Source organism: Phymastichus coffea, unplaced genomic scaffold (genome assembly GCF_024137745.1).
Source record: "Phymastichus coffea isolate CEN01 unplaced genomic scaffold, Cenicafe_Pcof_1.1 PCOF00054, whole genome shotgun sequence".
NCBI classification, from domain to species: Eukaryota; Metazoa; Arthropoda; class Insecta; order Hymenoptera; family Eulophidae; genus Phymastichus; species Phymastichus coffea.
In genome coordinates, this window is record NW_026706865.1 from 1,390,913 (window position 1) to 1,413,887 (window position 22,975).

A 22,975-nucleotide genomic window follows, 5' to 3' on the forward strand; every position below is an offset into this window, starting at 1 on the left:
GCACGAGCACGAGCATGACCTTGCTCAATACATTGCTGTGACGTGCAACGAATAAAAAATTCGAAAATTCTACGATGGTCGTCATCGGGGAATATCGTCGTCGTAGTCTCTATGGGATTATCGTATTACTGTAAGTAGCACGTCTCCGTTGAAAATATTCTCCGCGACAAAAGAAGGAAAGAAAACTACTGCTACGCGCGAGCTTGATCTTGATAGCAGCAGCCCTCTAGTCGGCCGTGGAGAAAAAATCGATGAAGCGAAAGCGAAAGAGCCTCGTGAATTGCTGTGAGCTTTTCTTCTCTCTCACGCTCGATGTGGTAATGACAGAAGTTTTGGCACGTTCGAGAGGTGACAAATGATCCTCTTTTCTTATTCTTATTGATCAGAAGTTGTTTGCGCTGGAAAGATTGCACGACTTGGTTGTGGGAAGATTTATTTACTTCTTTATACAATATTGTTTATTCTTTTTGAGGTAAGAAAGAAGATTAGTAGTGCAAAGACGGATTTTTAAAACTGCATAGATTCAAGTGGAGGAAGAAAGGAAATGTAATTTTTTAACTTTACCTTACATCTTTGCAAATGAAAAAAACTTAGGCTAATTTATTCAGAGATAATTCGTCAGTTAACAACTTTTTGCGGAAGATAGCCTTGGGACGAAACAAAAAGCAAGTCACTTCGAAATCTACAACTTAACACGGCCCCACTTGGCGTCCATTTTGCTGAGCTGTCGATTGTCAGTTCAAGCTTCTAGCGAATTCAATTAAAGTGAAACTGTTAGGCGTCTGTTCGGGTTTTCAAAAGGAAGTTATTAAAGGTTTACGACGACGCAGCGCTTTAACGCGTCTAACCGTGTTTACGACAGTGTGCGGGCCGTCACTATGCACCGATAAACAGGAATTGTTGAAAAGTAGACGTTTAAGGTGATAATTGTTCACGAGTTTGGTTATTTTTTTACGAAAAACTCGATATTTACTTGGAACATGGAAACGTAGATTGAATTTGTAGTAGTTTTTCAGAAGAGCTTATTTAGACCGTGAAATTACTTCAAATATGCAATATCTTAACCCAACCCAGCAAGAAAAGAAACTCCACTTTATAGGCAAACAAGCAAATGAAAAATGCAGCTTCAGCCTCCACTGTACAATACATGTACGGTAAGCTTCGCAATCGATCCTTCGAATATCTAACGTGTCGCGGGCTTAAATCGATGGGTGATAAAGTGTGTCGTGTGCGAGCTCTCGTCTCTAATCGACTTTCACGCTCGTTTTGTCTTCGAGTCCGAGGATAGAAATAAACCTTTTTTTTAACTGCCCTCGTGAATTATTCATTTTTTCGAGGCTATAACAAAGAGTCAACAAGTCTTGTTTTTGGAAAGATGATTCTCTTCTGCAAGACGTACAGTCGCATTAATTATACACGTGTCTTTAACTGTCTAAATGTAGTGGACGAGCTTTGACGAGTTTTAACGTTTATCCGTCGAGTTTCTTCGAAACGCCTTCGCGATTCGTAGCAATACATATAATTTTTTAGTAGGAGTATAAGTAGTCGAAAAATTAAACTGCACTATAGATATGTGAACATTTCTTATATCATTGGAGTTAGAGAACAAATATGCACTTATTTATAAGTTAAAATTTGTAATTTACATTATAATCAATCTTCTCATACGATACATTATCATCACCAAATTTTAACTTTGATCGTGAATTCACGCCATTATAACAATAAATATTGATTGATGATATGAATTCAATGCGGCAACAACTGAATATTCATTATAGCGCTTCCCATTATACTCATTATTATATTAATCGTCAATTATTCCGCAATTACTTCTGATACAAACAATAGCTCAATAATAAATAAGCAAAAATAAGCAACAAAAGTTTGATGAAAATTCGAGGTCTAGTTCATTGTCCACGAAGCTTGCGAGGGACGCCCAATAGTAGTAGTAGTAGTAGTAGTAGTAAAGCTTGCAAGGTATTGATCGTCGTCTTCGGCGCTCTTTACTCTGCGCCGCCGCTGATATTTAATTGTTACCACTCTCGCGGATGCGTTTTTTGTATGGATCAGTATATAAAAAATACTCTCATGGGACCTATATCTGCTAAACACATCGGCAGGATCGGACAATTGTCGCGGATTGTTTTTAATTTTAGACGGAGCGCGTTGGACCATCATAACAACGGAATCTCGATCTCGTGTCACGCACGCAAATGTCAAACTATCGATCTGCTTCTAAACGGAAATTCATACCGAGTCTCGCTATTATTTCGACCACGTACGACTCATCAAAAAATTATTTTCGAATACGTTCGGCAACGACAACGAAGTACGCGGGTGAGCAATTTGTATTCCATGGTAGGCAAACAAGCTTTGAGGGTCATTATAACACGAAGAGAAAAGGAAACGTCGACAACTCTGTGATTTCCCGCAAGAGCTGGATATAAATTCTGGACTTCCTAAACAAGCTGTCGGCAAAAAGACTTCAAGAATCCTACAATTGTCGGGAAACAAAGGGCAGACGCAGAGGCTCAAGTATTCCGTGTCAAAAACTGCACTGCCTCGAGTGTACGTACATAGGTACCTTCAACTGCGACGCGCCTTTTGTCGTTTGCCTGAAAGTTAATTCCTCGACGTTACTGGCGCATACAAATTTTTCTTTTTCAACCGAGGCTTTTTTGACCAATAAATCGAGCCTTTTCTTTCTCTGTCGATATAAGCTTTGTAAATATGAGCTTTCGAATGACCAAATTTGTGAAGTTGTTTGCTCTCTATAAAGCTTTCGTGTAATTCTACAATATCGTAGATTAAAAATTGCTATGAAAAGCTTAGCACTTGCTATCGTAAAACCAAAAAAAGGATTTTCAATACTTTATGTTTACGACCATAAGTTTCCCAATGAGTAAATCATCGGATTGATTTTTATATAATTTCGCGCCAGAAGGCACTAACCCGACTGAAGTTCGTGACTTCAAATTATAATTAACCGCTCGATGAAGACAAAACAACGCACACAACTGCGATCAATTAAGTTGCCTTCGTGATTCACGAAAAAGCCAAGCTCCTTATGCCGTACATCTTAATTAGGTCGTGTATCCGTTCCTCTCTTGTGCCGGCGCTGTTTGCCGCGCACGCGCGCTCAATCGATAAACGCACCTTGTCCCTTGACCTTTCAAGGACGACATCGGGGGAGTATATGTGAATGCGGCACGCGCGTCCAAAAAAGAAACAACGTGAACTACTTGTTTAATAATGTTTTTAATAATTCAGTGGGCTAATGGCTCGTTTCATAATTTCACGTTCGGTTTGATGTAAGCTATCGACATCGTCGGATGAATATAAAACGTTTGCCGCTCACAATTCGTCGATCCGTTTTTTCCCGCAATGAAATATTTCAATTGCGTTTATTATCACTCGTTAGTCAAATACAATTTTAGTGCCAACGGAATCCAATATCCTTTCGGGTCGGATTGGATTTTCTCTCTTTTATTTCGCTGGAAAATAAGCAATCGGTCTTTTTTCCTTTTCATCTCGCCACCGCACACAGACTTGACAATAGTCTATCAATTCCGTAAAAAATTTTTAAAAATAAAATAAAGGTCTTTTGAGTTGTAGAGCTTACTGCTCCAAATTCAAAATCGGAAGGTCAACTCGTATAATATGGCAGTCGAAATGCTGTAAAGGTGCCAGAATCGATATTAAGGTTCTCGTTTTTTTTTTTTTTGCATCACACTAAATCGTAAATACCTCGGGGACATTCTCTGCGCAATAAACACGCGCGAAATGTAGGGCGAAGTTATACGGAAAAATTCATTTCGTTATCGTTGTTCGTCCGAATTTCGTCTCCGCGGTACGTTGTTGGTTTTGTTCTGCGCTTGTGAAATTGGAACGCGCGTATGCATTAACGAGACTGTAGGATGAATAATTTATCATATGTTTTTAACCGTAGAATAAAACGTTAAATGGACAATTAAAGCAGCTGCCAAACGTTCGATTTGCGATGAAAATCAATATCAGTTTATCCAATCATCCGTTTTATGGAAAATCGTAACTTAACAATCATTGACTTCCAAGAAAACAAAAATCAAAGCCACATAGCCTTGTATTTTAAATTTTACGACCAAGTTACACGTAGACAAGTAGGGTTAGCCTGTATTTAGTTGAACGAGCTTTTTTTTTACAAAAGTTTTAACTGCCCTCCTCGAAAGTAAATGTATTTTTAATGTATACAGTACTAAAACTACACTTTTTTTCATGTCTTGCACGTACACACACGCACACACATAGATGAATAATCAGGTAAATCGAATAGCAACTGTCACAGAAGCATTCTCTATGTATGTTTTTGATAGCCTAGCTACTACTTTTGTACCATTTCGCGAAAAGCACGAACTCTACTGTCTGCACGCCTCGGGCACCACTTACGAGAAGAGCAAAAATACAGACGATGTTTTTTAATGAAAAAAAAGAAAGATATTGCTTTTGTCGCACGCTCACTAGTATTATTTGTTTTTGTTTGGCTTTTATTTTTATTACAACGCGTTTGACTTTTAGGAGGAATAACGAGCGCAGTTGCCACGTGAGCTTTTTATTCGTTTTGCTTTGCGCCGTGAGGAAAATTCTTTGATTAAGCGTGCAGCGAGATACGAGCTCGCTTTTGCAGCTTTGTTGCTGAATCACGTTTTTATCTTTGCTTAATGTTTGATATTATTACTGTACTGCTTAGTATATTTCGACCATTATTTCTAAGCTGACGCACAATGACAGTTCAATGGATTTTGACAAGTGATTTCTAAATATCCTGAAATCTTTCCAGTTTAATCGTTAATGCCGACTCATCGAGTTATCGGATTCGTTATGATACATACGATTACATGATGTTCATATTGAACGCGAATCGGCGCCAGTCAATTAAAGTCGTAACTACGAAAGCTTTTGACGCTGAACGAACATTAAGTCTTATACGCGGATAATCAAGTAGGGCCAACTAATGATGACAGTCTGCCGGAAGAAAAATCGACACGCAGATTTTGTATTGTTCTCTTCCTGTTTTCTATTAATCTTACTTTTTTGAGCTTTATCATTTCATCGTTCATCAGACTTCTTTCCAGAATCAAGCTTATATTACTCGCACAAACGAAAAAGCTCGAGTTATCGATGGCTATGAATACTTAAATTTTACAAAGCTAGTACGCAGGAGAAAAAGAGAGAGCGCAGGGAATTCGTACTTCAGATAATGATTGTGCTAAAATGCAGTCGCATATGAAAAGCTTGGAGGCAATAAATATCTTGGTTCGCTTGTTTTCCACTGTGATGTGTGTGTTGCGCAGCATTACGCGAGTACGCGAGGGATTGACTGTCGCGCTATTTTTGCCCTCAGGCAAACACAAGTCAAGAGCTTGCCTCGCTGATTTACGCTGCGTCGATGAAATGCATATGCGGATGTAACGTTAGCAGTGTAACTTGATTATTTCGAAAATTGCTAAAGGCGCGATTGAAGGGAACGCGCGTTGTTGGATATCAATGATCGCATTGCGGGAGGCGTTCTTGTTACTGCTTTATAAATTCTGTATCCCCCGTCGAACAACGCCGTGGCGCCACGCGATTGTCATTTTCATTTCAACTTCCGTTGTCGCATTCGTCAAATTTCATTCTGCAAATAGCGTGGAGAGGTATGGTGAATTTTGTCGCTCGCGAAACTCGATCATCGAGACTCTTCAATATCGCGCGGCAAACAAAGAAAGTGGGCTAATCGCGAACATGCCTTAATACTTTCTCGAGGTCTCGAGAGTCGTCGTCGTCGTCGGCAACAAGTACGCCTTGTGGAAATCTAGTTTGCTCCGTTGTGCGTGTTGTCGTTGGTCTCCACTGGGTGCCGTCTTGCTACTGATAACGCAATTGTCAGCGAAGAAACTTAGCGAGAGAGATGCTTATTTGAAGGTTTTCTAAGTAAAAAAAGAGCGGATGGCTGACTATAGATCGAGTTGTTCTGCTTATATGCTTTAAAGTATATCAAGGTTCCCAAGCTCTAAATCCTGTATCAGTTGTGATGTACGATCTTCCTTGACTGGACTCAAGAAACAGTTTGGGGCTGCGTAATTTGAATTGTTTGTGTTTTTTATTTGTCTATACGAAGTATGAACTAAATTAATTAATACGATTAATTCTTTAGTTTATTTATTTTTCAATTGAAATTTACAACTTGATCATAAAGTTATAAATAATCTTGTAAATAGTCAGAAATCTATCGAATCATACGTCTGAGCATTTTGGTAAATAATTTCTCATTGACAATAATAAATGAAATGTCGAATGCAAGTAAGAGGAAAAATGCAAGACCAATCTTTCTCGCGACTTTAATCCTATCCCAGCACCACAGGCACCAAAAAGAGAAGAAGTAGAAACCGATGACTAAACTGGTGGTGGACGGTGACGTCACGCGTCATCATGTAGGTCAGGACGACTGCTGGCACACTCGGATAGGTGCGCGCTCCTCTGACCTACTTAAGCATGGAAATCATCCCTGCCGCCACTTTACTGCCGGTCGTCAAGAACTGTTACGTACGGATCGCCAAGTGATCGCGCAACACGTGTATTGTGAACTTTTTTTTGTCACAAGTTCAGATGACTTCCAATTTCATTACGCTTGACTGATGAATGCCTCATTCATTTTCAATGAATCCAAATAAATTAATGCGTTATTTCAAACTTTCACGACGATATTTCAAACAAATTGCGCGTCGAATTTCTTTAATAAAAAACAAGTGATATAATCGTAGTCCAACGTCAATGGAAAGCAAAAGAATCAAGCTCTAGAGAGATAGAAAAAGACGGAAAAGAATGACTACCCACTGCAAGTGACAACCTTGTTCACTGGTGTCTTTATATATACGTCCGGCAATTTGTTTTCCGCAACAGCCGTTCATTTGATTATCTTGTCGCGAGGAGATTGAATTTCACGTTCGCAGCCTTGCGCGACTAGATAAAAAAAAAACGGAAATCAAGCCATGCGCCAATTGGAAAGCGCTGCCGTCGCGGATTACCGATGTAATCTGGAAAAGGACGTTAACGAGAGGACAGTTTTCATCTTGAGGACCATTTGTTCGTTATTCATTTTTGTTGCTGCTCTCTTCGATTCAGCTTGGCTGATTACTGCTTTTTATAAAATGTTATTATTTGCAATATGCTTTTGTTCGACTTGATGAATAACAATATTCATTGAAGACAAATCGGATATCGATTTTCCACGCGTACGAGTATCTTACGTCTGAATTTCATACAATTTGAGATAAAGTCAAGTATCTAGGCGGACTCCTGTATAACGTAATTGTTAAAACTTCTAAATATCAAAAGACATTTTTATTTCTCTTTTTCTCGGTGGGAAATCTCACTCTCCATTATCCTTAAATTCATGATCTTCACATAATGAAATCAATTTTCACTCGAGGTCGCGCGCGAGAAAAACAGTCTGTTAAAGTCCTAATAAAATCAAACTTTGCTTCTTTGGGAAGAAGAAATTCGTCGTGACATAGACTTCGTTGCTCCAAAAACATGTACCTCCTTACGTGTCTTGCTTTTTATCGTAAAGAAAATTCGTCGACAATAATATATCTGTTTGAACTGTTTCGCCTGTCTGCGGCAGATACAACTAGAGGAGGACATACGCCAGGTAAGCTAAATTCTGCTCGTTAGTGACGCTTCCATTTCTCTCTCTTCGTGGTTTACGTTAATCGCGGAATTTTTCCGTCGATCAACGCCATGTTTTGCCACGCTCGTTAAGAAGCTTTGCTTTAGAGTTGGATTATTCAAAAATTAAGTGCTATCCGAGTCGGTCGAACGAAAGCAAAGTCGAGTGTGCAAATCGCACAAAAAAGAAAAACTTTCTTCATTGAATTATAAATTAACATCAACTCGCGCAGCTGCGTAGTTGGAAAAGCATGTTTTCGCCCTTTGAATCTTAGATCCACGTACTTAGCTTCAGCCAACATTATGAAAAGTTTAATATAAGTCACGATTTACTTTGATGGAGTCGTAAAGCGTGAGCGTGAAATAAAGAGAGAGGAAGGCGATATCTTTATAAAAAGTCGCGTTAAAGGGTTAGATAAATCGCGCTCGAAAAGCCTTATATGATTTATTTATCAAAAATTCGGTTTCTCCTCTAATTACGCCCTGATTTTTCAAAGCGTTCGAGACTGAAATCTTTCGTATTTTCCCCACAAATTTCAAATAATCCAGAGACAATTTGAAATACTTACTTTACGAGACGTCATCACTTCGAGCGAAAATCAATAAAATACCAAGCACGCGGCTAGGAATTAGCGAAGGAAATCAGAGCCCCTTCGGTCTTTACCGTAAGATTGAGAGCGACGTTACGTCACTCGATCGATGATACAATCATAGGATACGTATGAGAGTACCTTTGCCACGTCTATTTTTATTGGTCGAGCGTTGATCTTTTGTCATTTTTGTTTCGTCCTACTCGTCTTACATATTTTTAGACGACCATATATCTAGTTCAGAAGCGAGATGAACTCCTCGGAATTTAAAAACAAGGGATCACGAGTTACTACTTGTACATCCTTCGTCTTTCTTTTCAGAGAGATGATATACGGAGGGATTGGAATTCGCATTTTTTGCAAACGGAACAACGTTAAAGAAACTTGAAGTCGTGACAAAGTATATTTTTTCCGAACAATTTCTTGTCATTGTAGTTTCATTTAGAAAGGTGTCGCAAAACCTCTTATTCCGCTCTAATCGTCGCACGAATCGACGAAATTCAATTCCCGCGAAACTGTATGAACGACGACAGTATTTTACCACACGAGTTGTTTGCGAAAGAAAATTGCTGCTGAAAAGAACGCAAAATCGTTGAGAAGAAATGCACGTTGCAAAAATTAGCCTATCCGCAACGCGCGATCGCGTACAAATTCTTTTTCCCGCCATTGATAAACCGCCTAAAAGAATTACGTGTACGCAGCCAACTCACTTAGCCAGCCCGTCGAATATTTGCCAGGTCGCAAAATATTTATACGGCGAGCGCCGTTCTTGTCGTTGCAAAAAGTCCCATCCAAACAGCTGCGCGAACGAGGTTACGCGCGCGCACAGGACTCTTGATCGAGTTGCAATCAATGGCCTCTGACGGCCGAAACGTCGTCGCATCGGTTTTTTAATCGCGTTTCGCTCTGGCGCGACGCGTCAACGGAGACGATCGTTACGCGCGACCGCCATTTGTTGCGCGAAGCTGTACGCGTGCGAGAAACTAGCCATCAAAACTTCGTAAATTATTCGATCGAGGGATGGGAATGGAAGGCAAAGAATCCATTTACGGACCTCGCCACGCTGAATTGCAACGTCGTTCCGGGCGGAAACCACTGGCAAACCAATGAAAGTTTCGGCGCGAGCTTACGCATGGCATAAGATTACTGACAACCGAAGCTTGCGAGAGTCCGTAAGCATTCGACGGATCCGCGTCGAATGGTTACAGATTCCAGCAATTGCCTCGTAGTTTTCTCGGAGAAAGGCTGATTTGCCAGACTAACTCAACTCGATATTTTACACAGAGACTGATAGCCGAGCTAAACAAAGAGCAAGAGGCGTTCATCGCTGGTAAAGGTGGCGAGAAAGGCGAAGCTGTTCCACCATGGGTCGGCGCACCCGACGAGGACGCACTGCGCGAAGAATGCCTCGCACTTTCGACCGTAAGCTCACCTTACATTCTGCCATTCATCTGGTTTTGGCGCATCAATCTTTCACTGAGCAGCCTCAATTTCATGGTCTTTCTCATCGACAATTGTTTGATCTTCACAGGACCGACGTAACTTCGTAAGATCACCACCGCCAGGTGTCGACTTCGCCTGGGACTTCGAAGCCATACAGCCGATAGCACAAGCGACTCTTGCCGTCGATTCCAATCTCGAATCTATGAGGTTCGAGCTTGTACCCAAAGTGTAAGTGTTGTTATTCGAGATTGGTCGAATGCGTGCGTCGAGACTTTGCCGACGTAACGAGGTAGGAATTGAAAACGAGCAAACGGCGCGTACGGTCTCGATCTCGAAAAGCGCGAGTAAGTACAAGTAATCAAACCGGGGGAAGCAAACTCACGGAAGGGAGCAAAGAAAGAAATCAGACGGTGTGCGTACACGAAACTGGAAAATGGAAAGCTGTAAAAGGCCAGGGGAGAAAAGTTGGTCGCAGCGCTCAGTGAACCGAGTTGCTAACGCGCGCCTCGTTGCTTCATTACAGAATATCGGAGGAGAACTTCTGGCGTAACTACTTTTACCGAGTATCCCTGCTGCGTCAGAGCCACGAGCTCAACGCGCTGGCCAGCCAGCAGTCGACGGAAAGCAACCCGAGCCAGGTCGCGTCGAGCCACAGCATCGACAATGCTCAAGGTACGTTTCTCGCGGTCTAACTCGCAGAGACGAGAGACCTACCATCGGACGCACGCGCACGATAGATTCGACACGCCTCTTCATCTATCTTTATATATATTTATCTCGCACTGTTTCTCCCACGCTAGTTCCCATCCAATTGTCGTTGCACTGACCCGCGATCTGACTTTCAGACTGACGATACGCATCGCTTGCTTATGCGCCTTCTTGCTGCTTGTAAACGGCTTTCGGATTAACTTTTTCTCTCGACGTTGGACAGCACTTGGTAGAACAGCTCTTTGAATTGTTCATTGCCAAAAGCACAAAAACAAGCTGCTAATCGAGGCGCATAAGCACGTGAATTATGTACGTAGAGCGATGAAAGGCAGCGACGCTCGACAGTGGTCCGCGTTGCTAGCCTGTCATTGCACGGACGCCTGTGTAAGCACGCACAGCGGCAGCAATGGCGGTAGCGGCTCGGCGTGCATACGACCACCAGACATCGACCGTTGAAAGCACCTTTGTGCAACGGTACACACACGCGCCAACTCCAAAGTAGTTTTGGTAGAGTCACTCCAGTAGCAGTTCAGTGTTCCTTGTATTGAATCACAGTAGGAGCTGCCGAGACGCTAGCCACTGCAGCCAAGCCGACCACCCACGAGAATGTTGAGCAGACGAACGAGGCGCTTGACAAGTTGACCGTACAGCCGAGCAAAGGTTAGTCGATGCTGCTTGACTAAAGCGCGTCTGTCTGTCCGTCTGTCTTCGCTCTCCCTGCCTGCTTTCATTCGTTCACGGTCTATACTTTGCCCAAGTCGTTTTATCCGTATGCGTGCAAATGCCTTACAAATCACTTGGAATTCGACAACGTATTGTCGAGTGTTGTCTCGCAAAACAGTGTTCAATGCATTTGAATCGGCAGTAGTCTAACGGACGAGAAAGCACTTGATGAATAAAGTATGAACAGGGACCAGCCAGACAGACAGACTGATTAAAAAGAGAAGCAACTATACAGCAAACCAGAATGAAGGCGACTTTCGGCCCGTGAGTATTGCAACAGAAAAAATACTTTTACAAAGAAAAGCTCGAAAGCTCATTAAAACAAACATTATCGTAGTTGTTCGTTTCGACTCTGACACGTACACGTACACACAAAACAGAGTTACTATCATTGAAGCAAGCCGAGTGTGGTTGTCTTGTTATTACCATTGTTGATTATACAAGTTTCTAATACATATCCTCGACGTTATCGTTATAATGCTTATTGAGACTCTGCCTAAACGCTTTTTCATCCATTGCACCATTAGCGAGAGTGTATTGATTAGCTATATCTCATACACGCGAATGTCTATCGTTTGATATTTTCATGACAACTAAAAAGTTTTCAACTATGTTTCTTGTATTAGAAGCATTTCTATTGTTTCAATCTTTATCTGTCACTGGAGGTGTGCATCATTTCAATATTAACTCGTGCCCTTTGATATAAGCTTTTTCATGTTTGGCTTCACTCACAGTTCTTTCTTATCACATTATTTTCTTCTTTTGTTCCTTAGTCGAATCAAAAGGTTACCGCTATTTTTTCAATCGATTGCTGACATTTCTCAGATTACGATGCTTTTGATCCAATACAATCTGTCAGATATTTCTTTCTATTTAATTTATGAAGATAATGTTTCGTAGCAAGTCGAATGAAAAATAATAATTTTTTTCGCCAAACAATTTATTAAATAGCAACGATCATTGGAACATAAAGCTTTACTAATACAAACTCGAGTCAATGATTTGCCCGCCTCCAATTAACATGAAAAAATGATAAAAATAAAAATCCTCGTACTGTAAACAACGAAAAATAACGTGAGCTTTTTTTGCATTTCTATGTTTTTTCAACAGCCTAAAAGAAGAGGACAGTTCGTTCCCCGTGTTACCATTTACCCAGAGCACTAGCACAGATTCCCCTCTCAAATCTTTCTGTTGAAGTACGATAAAATATATACATATTATAACCCGGATTTAGCGACGAAACAAACAAACCAACAAAAAAATATTAATGATGATGAAAGCGAAGAGAACGGTGAAAAGAAAAAAAAGACGAGAAACGAACAAAAACAATAGGCGACAGAGTCTCTTGTAAAATCAACCTCTATAACAAAAGCATCTTCTTTTTCTTTTCAGTTCTCTCACAAAAAAATAATAACGCTCATATGACATACTTCACGTATCTTTCTCTCTATCTCGATAGTTCAAATCATATCAAATCATTTCATTTTCGCATTTTCCTCGGCAACAATGATAAATATTCATCTGAACAATTGTTAACGGTGATGGTCATCGGCTGGAATGAGCGTAACTGTCTTATTGAAAGTTTAGGGATTTAGGGATTCGCGTTGAATTTCTTTGGTTGAACGTTTCGAGCATTTTCAATCAGCAACTCCAATCATCAGGTTCGTATTAGGTGTAAAGAAACAACATAAAAACGAGCGAGATTTAAGTTTAAAGCTAATAATAAAAATCGGATTTTTGTAGTTTGAGGCTTTTAGTCGGCCGCGCGGAAAATCGTCGAATTGCGTCGAATATCCACGACCTCGCGCTATATAAATGTACATAAGCACGCCATGACAAAGATGCAAAAAGGAAAGCAACTTGTAATTATCTAATTCACAAATCCTTGTATAGCACTGCGGAAACAAGAGACGCGAATGAGAACGGCATTGAAAAAAGTAAGTCTTTCGATCTTCCGCGGCATGTATATATGAAGAAAAATAAGCACACGCTTGATTTTCGTTGCTTCACACGTCTCTTTTGACGAACTAAAATATGAAAGTATGATTTATTTAGTTTTTATTTGGCCCTTTCATTTCCTCGAGTGCGATTATATCCGATTTTCCGCGCAAATGTGCTCGATGTGGACAAAAGAAAGTGGATTTTTTTGGAACTCGTTGGAGCACTATAAAAATTACGAAAAAAAAGTTTTTCGCGAGTTGACGTTTGCCGATGATATATTTCAAATTACTATCTAACTAAAAACCATGTCTACTCTTCTGTCTGTCGTCTGTCTGTCTTCGTCATTCACTGAGGATATTATATATAAATGAAATCAAGTACTCAATGAAAAAAACTTATACCTCGTCGCTATTTGAAGAAAAAAAATGTATTTATTATCTCTCTTCGTGTTAAAACAAAAAAAGTTGTAATGTAAGTCATACATCGCGCGAGAACGATGGCGAATTGTGTATGATTTAAAACGAAAAATCCTTCAAATAAACTATACAATTTAAATAACAATACAAATAACAAATGATAAAATGAAGATGCTAAAAGATTTCACGTCTAAAAGAAAAAGATAAACGATGTGTATCTAAGTACCTAAGTATCTTAATTGAAGAGAAGAAAAAAGCAACATATATAATGATGAAATAATAATAAATTCGTTGATTGACAATACGTGTGTGTTTATTAGTACAAGAGGCCAAAGCAAAATAAAGCCTCTAATAATCGCAAGGCTCCTCCAGAAGGACAAACCGAGCAAAGGAAAACAAATGAAATTCCTGTGTTTCTGGTTTCCTTGGATCCTTCCACCCGTTGGAACAACAAATTTTGCTTAACGTATCCTTCCTTCCCCGCGTTCAGATCGAGCTTTTATCATTCCTATCTTCCCGGAACAGAAAACAGAAATCTTCCGTGATACGTGGGCCTTTTTTTAATATAAAACCGTGGAAGAATATGATAATAAGCGCGTGCAGAGATTATAATTCATTCGGTCGCGTGAAACATATTAAAAAGAAAAACAAAACGCGAATGGAAAATTTAGTTTTTTCCTTTGTCTTTGTCAGCAAAAGAAAAAAAGAAACACTGAATCGAACAGTCAATTATATATCAGGAGCAGATCGCGGGCGCGCGCACAGACTATAATATATATTTAGCTAGAGGCGCAATGATGGAAAATCGCTGGGATAGAGTATTATATAGCTTTTGTGTTCCTTATTTGTGTATATATTACGATAATCTTCAGTTCATCTATCATTTCTCATTCGCCATATTAACATGCCTTTTGTTTTTCGTTAACTCTTCAGTTTGCCAAATAATCAACAAGACACCAACACTAATATACACTGTATGTGAGGAATTCTCGTGAAAAAAGCTAACGCCTTGTGTACATATTTACGTTTGCGTGCATTTCGCTCGAAATTGTTAAAATAGATGCAAACAAATGCTAAAGACGTACACTGCAATATCGACAGATTTTGAAAGATTATACAACAATCACGTAGTGATGTTATATTATAATAATAATAATATATTATTATGATGTAATTTAACGGCTAGAGCTTGGATTAACGGTATAAATACTGTTGCTACGACAGCGTGCTGTTTTTTTCTTTTTTTATAATTTTCTTTCGGGCACACCAAAATAAACTTCAAAGTATGTATTATATCGACGGAGAAAAAAGTTTGTCAAAGGAGAACAAAAAAAAGCTCTGGATGATTATTAATTTAGTGGCTTTAAATTTGTTAATAACTCGTGTTTTTGATTTGGATTGTAGAATTAACATTTGATCCGAGAATTATTACCAAATAATATTTGAAAATTAACCTACAATATTATCAACTTTTTTCCTTCGTACCAAAGTAAAGCAAATCCATTGTAAAATACAAATCTTTGAAGAACTACCTATCTAAAAACATGTACAAAAAACAAAAAAACGCATTATTACATCAAAATATTGATGTCATTTTGAGCAAAAGAAAAAAGAGGAGTAACACGAACAACTCGTTAGTGCTCTTTTCGAAGCCGCGAGTTTTTACCTAAAACTGTTTTTGCTAAAGAAAGTCCCCTCACATGCACTCACATTCCCTTACCCCTTCAAATTAAAAAAAAAGAACAAGTTATATTCCGCGCCGAAAAAAACACTTGTGTCTCGCAGAAGAGGATTGGGAGCGTGAATTGGATGCCGAGCTGAAGGATTACGAGGTGGTACCGGATCGACAAGCATCGTCGAAGACAGTCAAATCCAGTGACGACTGGCTCGAGGGTCAAATCGACGAGTTGCTCAACGACGACGAGGATCTCAAGTGAAGAGCGCTCGATAAAGACGAGTTCGTGATTGTCGATGTCGCGTGACACTACTCGCCTACTGTACATTGTGTGGAATTTTGAGAGTGCTATATTATAATATCCGTGTAGCAGGTTTAGGAGTTCTTTGGCGTGGAATTTTTTTTTATTGAAATTTTTATACGTTATTTACTCGAGGATTAAGTTATTTTTAACCATGTTTTGTATTTTTTTCTTGACAATCGAGTATTCAGTGAATAATGAGCGAATAATTTTAATTACAAAGTATTTGCGATTCGTTGTATGTTGTTCGCTGTATTCTCAAACATTGATTTCAAACGAATTGAGTAAATCGCTTTGTTACATTCACAATAGACAAATCAGTGTTATCTCTAAAGAACTCAGAGAAATTGTTAAAGCAAACAAAGAACCCAACTGTACGTCCCATTCCGTCTGAATAATCCAATTACAAAGCAAACGGCAAACGAGAATTTTAAACACTGTAAATAGCAATTGCATCCACCCTCTTTTTCGTCGTATAACACGAGGAACAGTCTTAGGAGTTGGCAACCGGAACCGTCTGAAGAAAAATAAACAAAAGCAAAGCGAATGCGTAAAAAAAGATACCAATAATCGCACAAGTTTCAATGGGCCTTTTTCATAGATAAGCAAATGAAACGACGCAAGCGCTTCATTGCGTAATTAAACAATAAAGGAAACAAGTTCTACTACTTCATTGTCTATTGTCGTGTTTTTGTTCAATTGGGCACGTGTTTTTCACGCATAGCATTTCAAAAGGAGATTGACCATTTTTGGTCACATGAAATGTTTCGCCATTTGTTGAGTCTTATGTTGATCCACTTTTCGGGTTACTCGAATTGGAAAACCAGTGAAGTACACGGTTTGGAGAATCAATCAGTCGAACAATAAACCTACTTGAATTTTAATGTATACTTAGGTGACAACATTGCATTCAATATTTCATAACTACTGTCATTCGAAATGTGCTCAAGAAAACAATTAAAAATAAAGCGTACTGGATACACTGTTAACCAAAGATTTGTGTGCGATTAATTATACGTACTTATAGTTTTCTTCCTATCGTTGAGTAAATCTAATTATAAGTTATCGAGCAAATTTTAAAAATCGTTTTTCGAATGAACGACAAGAACAGACATTTAGATGTTAAAAACAAATCATTCCGTGTAAGAATCGAGAAAGCGGTGTGCCAGTGTGATTGTGAGAATGTTATAAATATCTATATACGTAAAATGTAAGGCGTAGATAAATTATAGCTATTATCACTTGTCTTGTTATCTTCGAGATGAGCTGCGCTTTTCCGCTGCTTCCCGCAAAAATTCTTTGTATAATCATGGTTTTTTTGTATAGTTGGATATAATCAATAAGAGAACAGCTTGTTTAGCAACAAACGTTAGCGAAAGAATATATCGTGTAGTTATTTGCTATTTGAAAAAGTTGTTTCGTGGTAGTACTCGATGGAAGCGATTTTTCAATTGCGACTACTGGAGTGAGGTAAAGTGAAGAATACGAATCTTTTGAAAAGTATTATTATTTTCAAGAATCAATAACGAAAAGCGGATTTATTGAAATTAACAGTTGATAAATTTCTCGTACTCTAATTCATTTTCTCTCGATTTAAAATTACTAATGCAATAAAAAACAAACGCAAAGCAGCGAATTCATGAAAACGCAGACACGATAAGAAAAAAATTAAATGAAGATAAAACGAGTATTTGTACATTATATTGTTGTTCGTTAGAATTATGTACACATATAAGAAAAGATGATACATAGACACAATTTAATTATTTCGAAAACTATTTATAAAAAAACCATTTTTATTCGATTAAACGCCATACGTAGGTTCACGTGCCGCAATAAGAACACTTATAGAAACACGTATAACCTCTGCAGAACTTCTTACAGACGATATCTACAAAAAGGAAATCACTCTGATGAAAAGAATGTTAAGTGAAACAATGTGCATTATTTTATATTCGTCTTTCCTTCAAAGTTTCGTGTTTCTATAAGAAGACTTAAAAAATCTTTCGCTTTCATCATTTAAAAGGAAAGAAATACAATTTCAGAATCCTGCATCATATTCATAAATATATTTTAATTGGGGCCTAATTCCTTAGCAAAAGATTTTTGTTTTTTCGATTTAAACTGTCAGAGATTCCTTATGGATATAGGCGATAACAATGATTATAATGAAAACAATGTAGGAGAAAGTTGATTATTATAAAAATGGAAGCGAAAGAGATTTTTCAAAGCGACAAAGCTTCTATATGCGTGAGCGATGATTCAAGCAGATTCGAGGCAAGCGTCGTTTGACGAAAGGATTATGCAAATGAAAACCTAAAAAAATTATAATTATGATCGTACATAAGTGAAATAAAATTTAAACAGCAAAAAAAAACAAGATGCAATGCATTATAACTCGCGAAAAAGAATATGATATGGTGAACATTAATTATATGATACTTATGTATACATATATTATCAAATAAATATATATATATATGTTGTTGACTCCATTGAAAGTATGATATTCATATAAATATGTACCTATAAATGATGACAAGAGAGTAAAAGAAGCCAGAATCTTATGGTATAATGCACGATACAAAAGAATAAAAAAAGCAGTTTGGGAATTTTAGTGAGGATGAAAAAAGATAAAAATGAAGGTAATAACGATAATATTGTAAACAATATTGCCAGGTCGTGTACCTTGTAACAAAAATAAAATCGAATACACCTGTAAAACTATGTTTATATTATTTTGTTTTTGTCTTTTTTCTTTTCAATTCCTTAAAAGAGTTTTACCTACGACGTTTATTCACAATCGATACATGATAAATACATACGTTACTGTACAATTTCTTCACGTGTACCCGTTCATTCCATTGAATGTCGTATGGAGGATACTAACGAGAGAATTGCTCTAGGAGCAGTATGAACAAGGATAAGACGAAGCCTGAGGCGAAGATGGCTAACAATGGTGCAATACCCCAGATGCCGATAGGCGAGTGACTATTTTCTTGGGCTTGATCTAGTTGGCGAAAGTACCAGTAGTGCAGTTTTTTCAGCATACCGTTGTCCTTCAACTTGCGCAAGCTGCAATATCAGCGATAAAGAGATGCTTGTAGTTATTTTTCTGTTTGTTATTCAAAACTGAGTTGCGTGAACAGAGTCGTTTTTTTTTAATTGATACTGTTTTTGGGACAATTTGACGGAAGGAAAGCGCACTTGTAATTGATCGAAGTGATGTAAGGAGTCCTCTTGGGCATCGCCATAGCCAGACATTCAAACTGTCCAGTCTCGATGTAGGTGAGCGTGCAAGGTAAGTGACCGCTTATGCCTTTGAAGATAGCGTCGCTGGCGTAAAAACCAATGCGTTCCTCGCAAACTTGCTGAAAGCCGTCGTAAGGGTTAGTCGGCAGTTCTTGGGTGTTTTTCAACAGTGGCTTGAGCGCTGTCAACACTGGATCGGTCTCCGACTGTCGATTCGAACTTTAAAGTAAAAGCTTCTATGCGATTTGATGATCAAGGCACCTTACCATGATAATTTGGTAATCACTGCTGTTCTGCAGAACGATTAATTTGTACGAGCCGTCTTTAACGAATCCATCGGTGTCGGAGAACGGCAAGCTCGGCGATAGAAAAGTAAGGTAGCTCGTTATCGACGCCGAATATATTGCCCAAAGTATCAGCGTCATCAGCAGCATGGCAAAGTAAACCAATCGTAACGGCGTCACCGATGAGAATTCTGAATCGATCGAATATTCATCGTCCGTTCGCTTGAAAAACTTCAAATTCTTACCCGATGCTCCTTGCTGGCAGAATATCCCCCAAACTTGCATGAAATTCTCGAGGAAATAGTTGCAGGAGAGACGTCGGCTGTTGAAATTACCTACTGTTCTCATTTTGATGAAAGCCGCCAGCAAGGAGCTGCCGATTAAGATCGCAGCGATGGATAGCCACGAAGCCACAGTATAGGCCTGCGAAAGTACACAACCCTGTCGATTCTAGTCGAATGAACGTAGAATGTTGGTACTCACGCGGAAGTAAGCAGACCACTGAACCATCGCTCCAGCGGGCTGCTTCACGTAAATTCTGTTGGCCGACAGGATCAGCGGTATGGTGAAGTCGATGTATCGGAGGCGCAATTTGGATAGCGTGATGGGAGCGACAACCAGATCGACTTGTCCCTCGGTCAGTAATCCGACTAAACCCGACCACTTTCCCGTCCCACTGTCAAGGTGTCCGGAGGCGTCGCTCTCGTGCGCTCGCACCACCTTGAAGTTCATGAAGTTCTGTAGCTCGGCGAGGATCGTCTCGAAGTAGCCCGTCATCTTGGCATTGGTTGCCAACGTCTTCCTCGAGTGCTGTGGAACGGCGCTCGTTTTGAATTCACCGCGAGAGCGAAGGATCGACGTACCGTGGCGACGCGAATCTCCGTGCCGGCCAAGTCAAAGCGACTCGCGTAGTAGTTCTTGTTCACGTAGCTGATGCCGGATTCCCTGCTCCAGCTCGCCAATTGCAAGACTTCCGTTCTGTTGGTGAACAACGAGTACCACTTGGTGATGGCACGCTCGCCGTCACACATTACTAGCATCCTCGTGTTGAACACCAGGTGGAATGGGTTGCCCACGGACGCGTGGCATCTGCCGTCGCCGAGGAACTCCGTGAAGATGATGAGCCAAGTATGATAAGACATGTCGTGGATTGCGCTGACCTCGCTGAAGTGGTCTACATTCGCACTGGACGTGAACAAGGCCACGAACAACGACTGCACGTTGCGCTCGAGATACAGATCGGACCTGTTGCTGAATTTGGAGTAACGCAGCGCTTGAGATAGTATGCCCAGCTGAGATAGATGCCTATTGAATGCGGCGGTGTTTCTTTGCACTTCGAATTCTGCAATTTTTAGCGCATGGGGAGCTTTGTGTAACGCTTAACTCGATCATTTCGATTATAACATAGAAAACGACGTTTACAATAAAACTTTCATTTTTTTCATTTCGAAAATGTCGTTCAGACGAGAATAGATCTATTATTAAAAAACAAGAGTTGTTACTAATTTCATTGAACATATAACTAATAAACTAAGTTCGTAAGCTGTGAATAATTATATATTGTAAATAGTTTTTCGTTATAGAATGTACCATAGCCACACACAGGTAAATTTTTTATCTCGAAGATAATAATATTGTAATATTTATTTATATGGTCAATAAATTATTATTATTATTATTATTATTATTATTATTATTATTATTATTATTATTATTATTATTATTATTATTATTATTATTATTATTATTATTATTATTATTATTATTATTATTATTATTATTATTATTATTATTATTATTATTATTATTATTTGGAGGAAAATTTGCGCTCGTTTATTTTTCGAATTAGAGATATCGACAATTACGAATGAAATGCAAAGTAAGAATTTTTTGTCAACGTACAGATAAGAAAGCATTAAAAATACTCCAGTGACTGGATCTTACTCTCAGAAGCATCGTCGTAGAGAATAAATATCCCAGACGATTTATAATAGTCCTGAACGTCCGACAGGAAAGGAATGTACTTGCCAGTATCAATCTTGACAGCTTTCTTTCCAATTGAGAACATCAGAATGAAGGTAGCATGTCGACAAAACAGTCTCAACATATTGACTAGCATGCACGAAATTTCAGCAGCGCTAGGCTGTGTTACTCATGGGCACGTAAGATTCCTTCTACCGCACAGTTTTTACCGTATTTACAACAACTATCTATTCAACGTGAAAACTTTGTTATTATGCATGCAGTAACGCGTTTTTAACTGCGAGCTTGGTAAGATAAATCAATTCCGCGTGCGCATTGAATTTCAATGGTTAATAATTAATTGATTTCGAACGCTCGCGGATCGCCATACGCTTTATCGTCATTTCAATGCAGCAATTCATGAAACTTTGCTTCTTTCTATAGATGCACGCGATTTTGTTATTAAAAATATTTGCAAACTTATGAAAAATGTAACGTTTGGCTCGCGACTGCTTTGTAAATAAATATTGATGCAGTCTTTGCACTGCGATCGCTAAAATTGATCTCGCCTAGTAGTTAAATGATTCCCAAAGTTAAAAAAGCGAGCCGTTTTTCAAAGTAACTGTGCCAACAACGCGATCCAACCACGTGAGCGCGCGTTAACGAGCAGCGTCAGATTGATTCAGATGATATAATATCACCTCGAACCTAATGATCGGATCTTCGCCGTCGAGAAGTGGCTAAAGTGCAGTTTCGATATGATGCCGTTTTGGCGTAGCTCGTACAGGATGAAACGATCGACAGAACTGCTTCAAATCCAATTTGCCGATGACGCCGTGATATTTGCTGCTCTTGTAGTCCCAACAGCCGATTGATCCTTCCAGACAGCTGTGGACCTTGGAGAAGTTAAGGAACCTACTGGGATCCCTGAGGTCAGCGAGAAGTAGTCGTTAAGGTCTCTATTGCCTGGTGTAGCTTCTGCGCACAGTAGCGAATCCTACAAGCAGAGGCGCGACCCCGAAGACCGATCACGTTTCCGAATCTTGACCATCATGGCGAATATGCATCATAATTCCACGATTGGTACATCATTATACTCTTGTCGGTCGAATTCAATTCGCGCATCTTACGTTCACTGCGCTTCGCGGGGATCCCCCGCGCGAGTGTATATACCAATTGTATCGCTTCTAGAGCATGCCCTTTTATAAATGGCACATTCCAGACTATGACGATCAACGTTTCAGGGCTAGGTTTCAGATTTTCTTGAAACTTGGTCTACGTATTGTTTATATGGTAGTGTATTTAAGTATGGATTATTAGATCATTATAATAATTATATCAAAAGTTATAAACAATTGAAAATTTTTCGTCAAAAATTTTCAAATATTTATATCTCCGCAACCATTTAAGTTATTGAAGCGAATTTTTTTCAAATTACGCATAAAAGGGTGTACTTTCAAAATATTGAGTGAACAATACTTTAATATCAATTTTTCCATAAGTTATTAACATTTTTTTTAAACAATTACCCATATCTCAAAAAGTGTTATTTTTATGATAAAAAATATTTTTTTATTGAATTCCTTGACAATTTCGGATTTTCTTGAAACTTGGTCTACATATTGTTTATATGTACTGTATTCAAGTATGGATTATTAAATCATTATAATAATTTTATCAAGAATTATAAACAATTGAAAATTTTTGACGAAAAGTCGGTAAGTCGGTAAGTTTGATAGCAGCGCCGATAAGCGGCCGACAAGCGTCGTAAGACCTATCAGGGGGCCTATTCTGAAAAAAAATTTTAGCACATGTCATAAGCATTTATCACATCTAAAGTGATTAATTCTGTGGTAAACTGAAGTGACAAACTGATTTACCACAAAATTTTTTTTCAGAATAGGCCCCCAGCGTCCACTATTATCGTTCACTGTATCGCATCTAATGATCGCTCGATGAATTTTAAAACGGAATGTTAAGGAATTCAATAA

General features: G+C 38.9%; 2 protein-coding genes across 12 annotated transcripts in view; one reads left to right on the top strand and one right to left on the bottom strand.

The window, feature by feature from the left end:
- Positions 1 to 18,199, top strand: part of LOC131665809 (synapse-associated protein of 47 kDa) — a 28,657-nt gene extending 10,458 nt beyond the window's left edge. For 6 of the 11 annotated variants that reach the window (XM_058937944.1, XM_058937947.1, XM_058937949.1 and 3 more), the window contains 5 exons: positions 9,564 to 9,701; positions 9,811 to 9,950; positions 10,246 to 10,394; positions 10,986 to 11,090; positions 15,296 to 18,199. In XM_058937944.1, the coding sequence (XP_058793927.1) occupies positions 9,564 to 9,701; positions 9,811 to 9,950; positions 10,246 to 10,394; positions 10,986 to 11,090; positions 15,296 to 15,447 (684 nt within the window). In that variant the 3' untranslated portion in view covers positions 15,448 to 18,199. Of the gene's footprint in view, positions 1 to 9,563; positions 9,702 to 9,810; positions 9,951 to 10,245; positions 10,395 to 10,985; positions 11,091 to 12,263; positions 13,815 to 15,295 lie in introns of those variants that run through there. The other 5 variants (XM_058937945.1, XM_058937952.1, XM_058937953.1 and 2 more) reach the window with 5 other exon arrangements.
- A 141-nt stretch (positions 18,200 to 18,340) lies between these two features.
- LOC131665745 (glutamate receptor ionotropic, kainate 2-like) lies at positions 18,341 to 21,129 on the bottom strand. Its single transcript, XM_058937834.1, has 7 exons — positions 20,967 to 21,129; positions 19,886 to 20,364; positions 19,506 to 19,832; positions 19,268 to 19,445; positions 19,005 to 19,213; positions 18,694 to 18,944; positions 18,341 to 18,561 (listed from the first exon to the last, which is right to left on the bottom strand). The coding sequence occupies exons 1-7, from the start codon at positions 21,127 to 21,129 to the stop codon at positions 18,372 to 18,374; spliced, it is 1,797 nt and encodes a 598-aa protein (XP_058793817.1). The 3' UTR covers positions 18,341 to 18,371.
- Between the last annotated feature and the right edge of the window lie 1,846 nt (positions 21,130 to 22,975).

Excerpts from the sequence above, each read along its gene's own strand:
- LOC131665745 (XM_058937834.1), bottom strand. The coding sequence starts at position 21,129 with ATGTTGAGACTGTTTTGTCGACATGCTACCTTCATTCTGATGTTCTCA. Across the intron at positions 19,446-19,505 it reads AGTGGTCTGCTTACTTCCGC|GCCTATACTGTGGCTTCGTG; the intron begins GTGAGTACCAAC and ends GTACTTTCGCAG. Across the intron at positions 18,945-19,004 it reads GTGATTACCAAATTATCATG|TCGGAGACCGATCCAGTGTT; the intron begins GTAAGGTGCCTT and ends TCGAATCGACAG.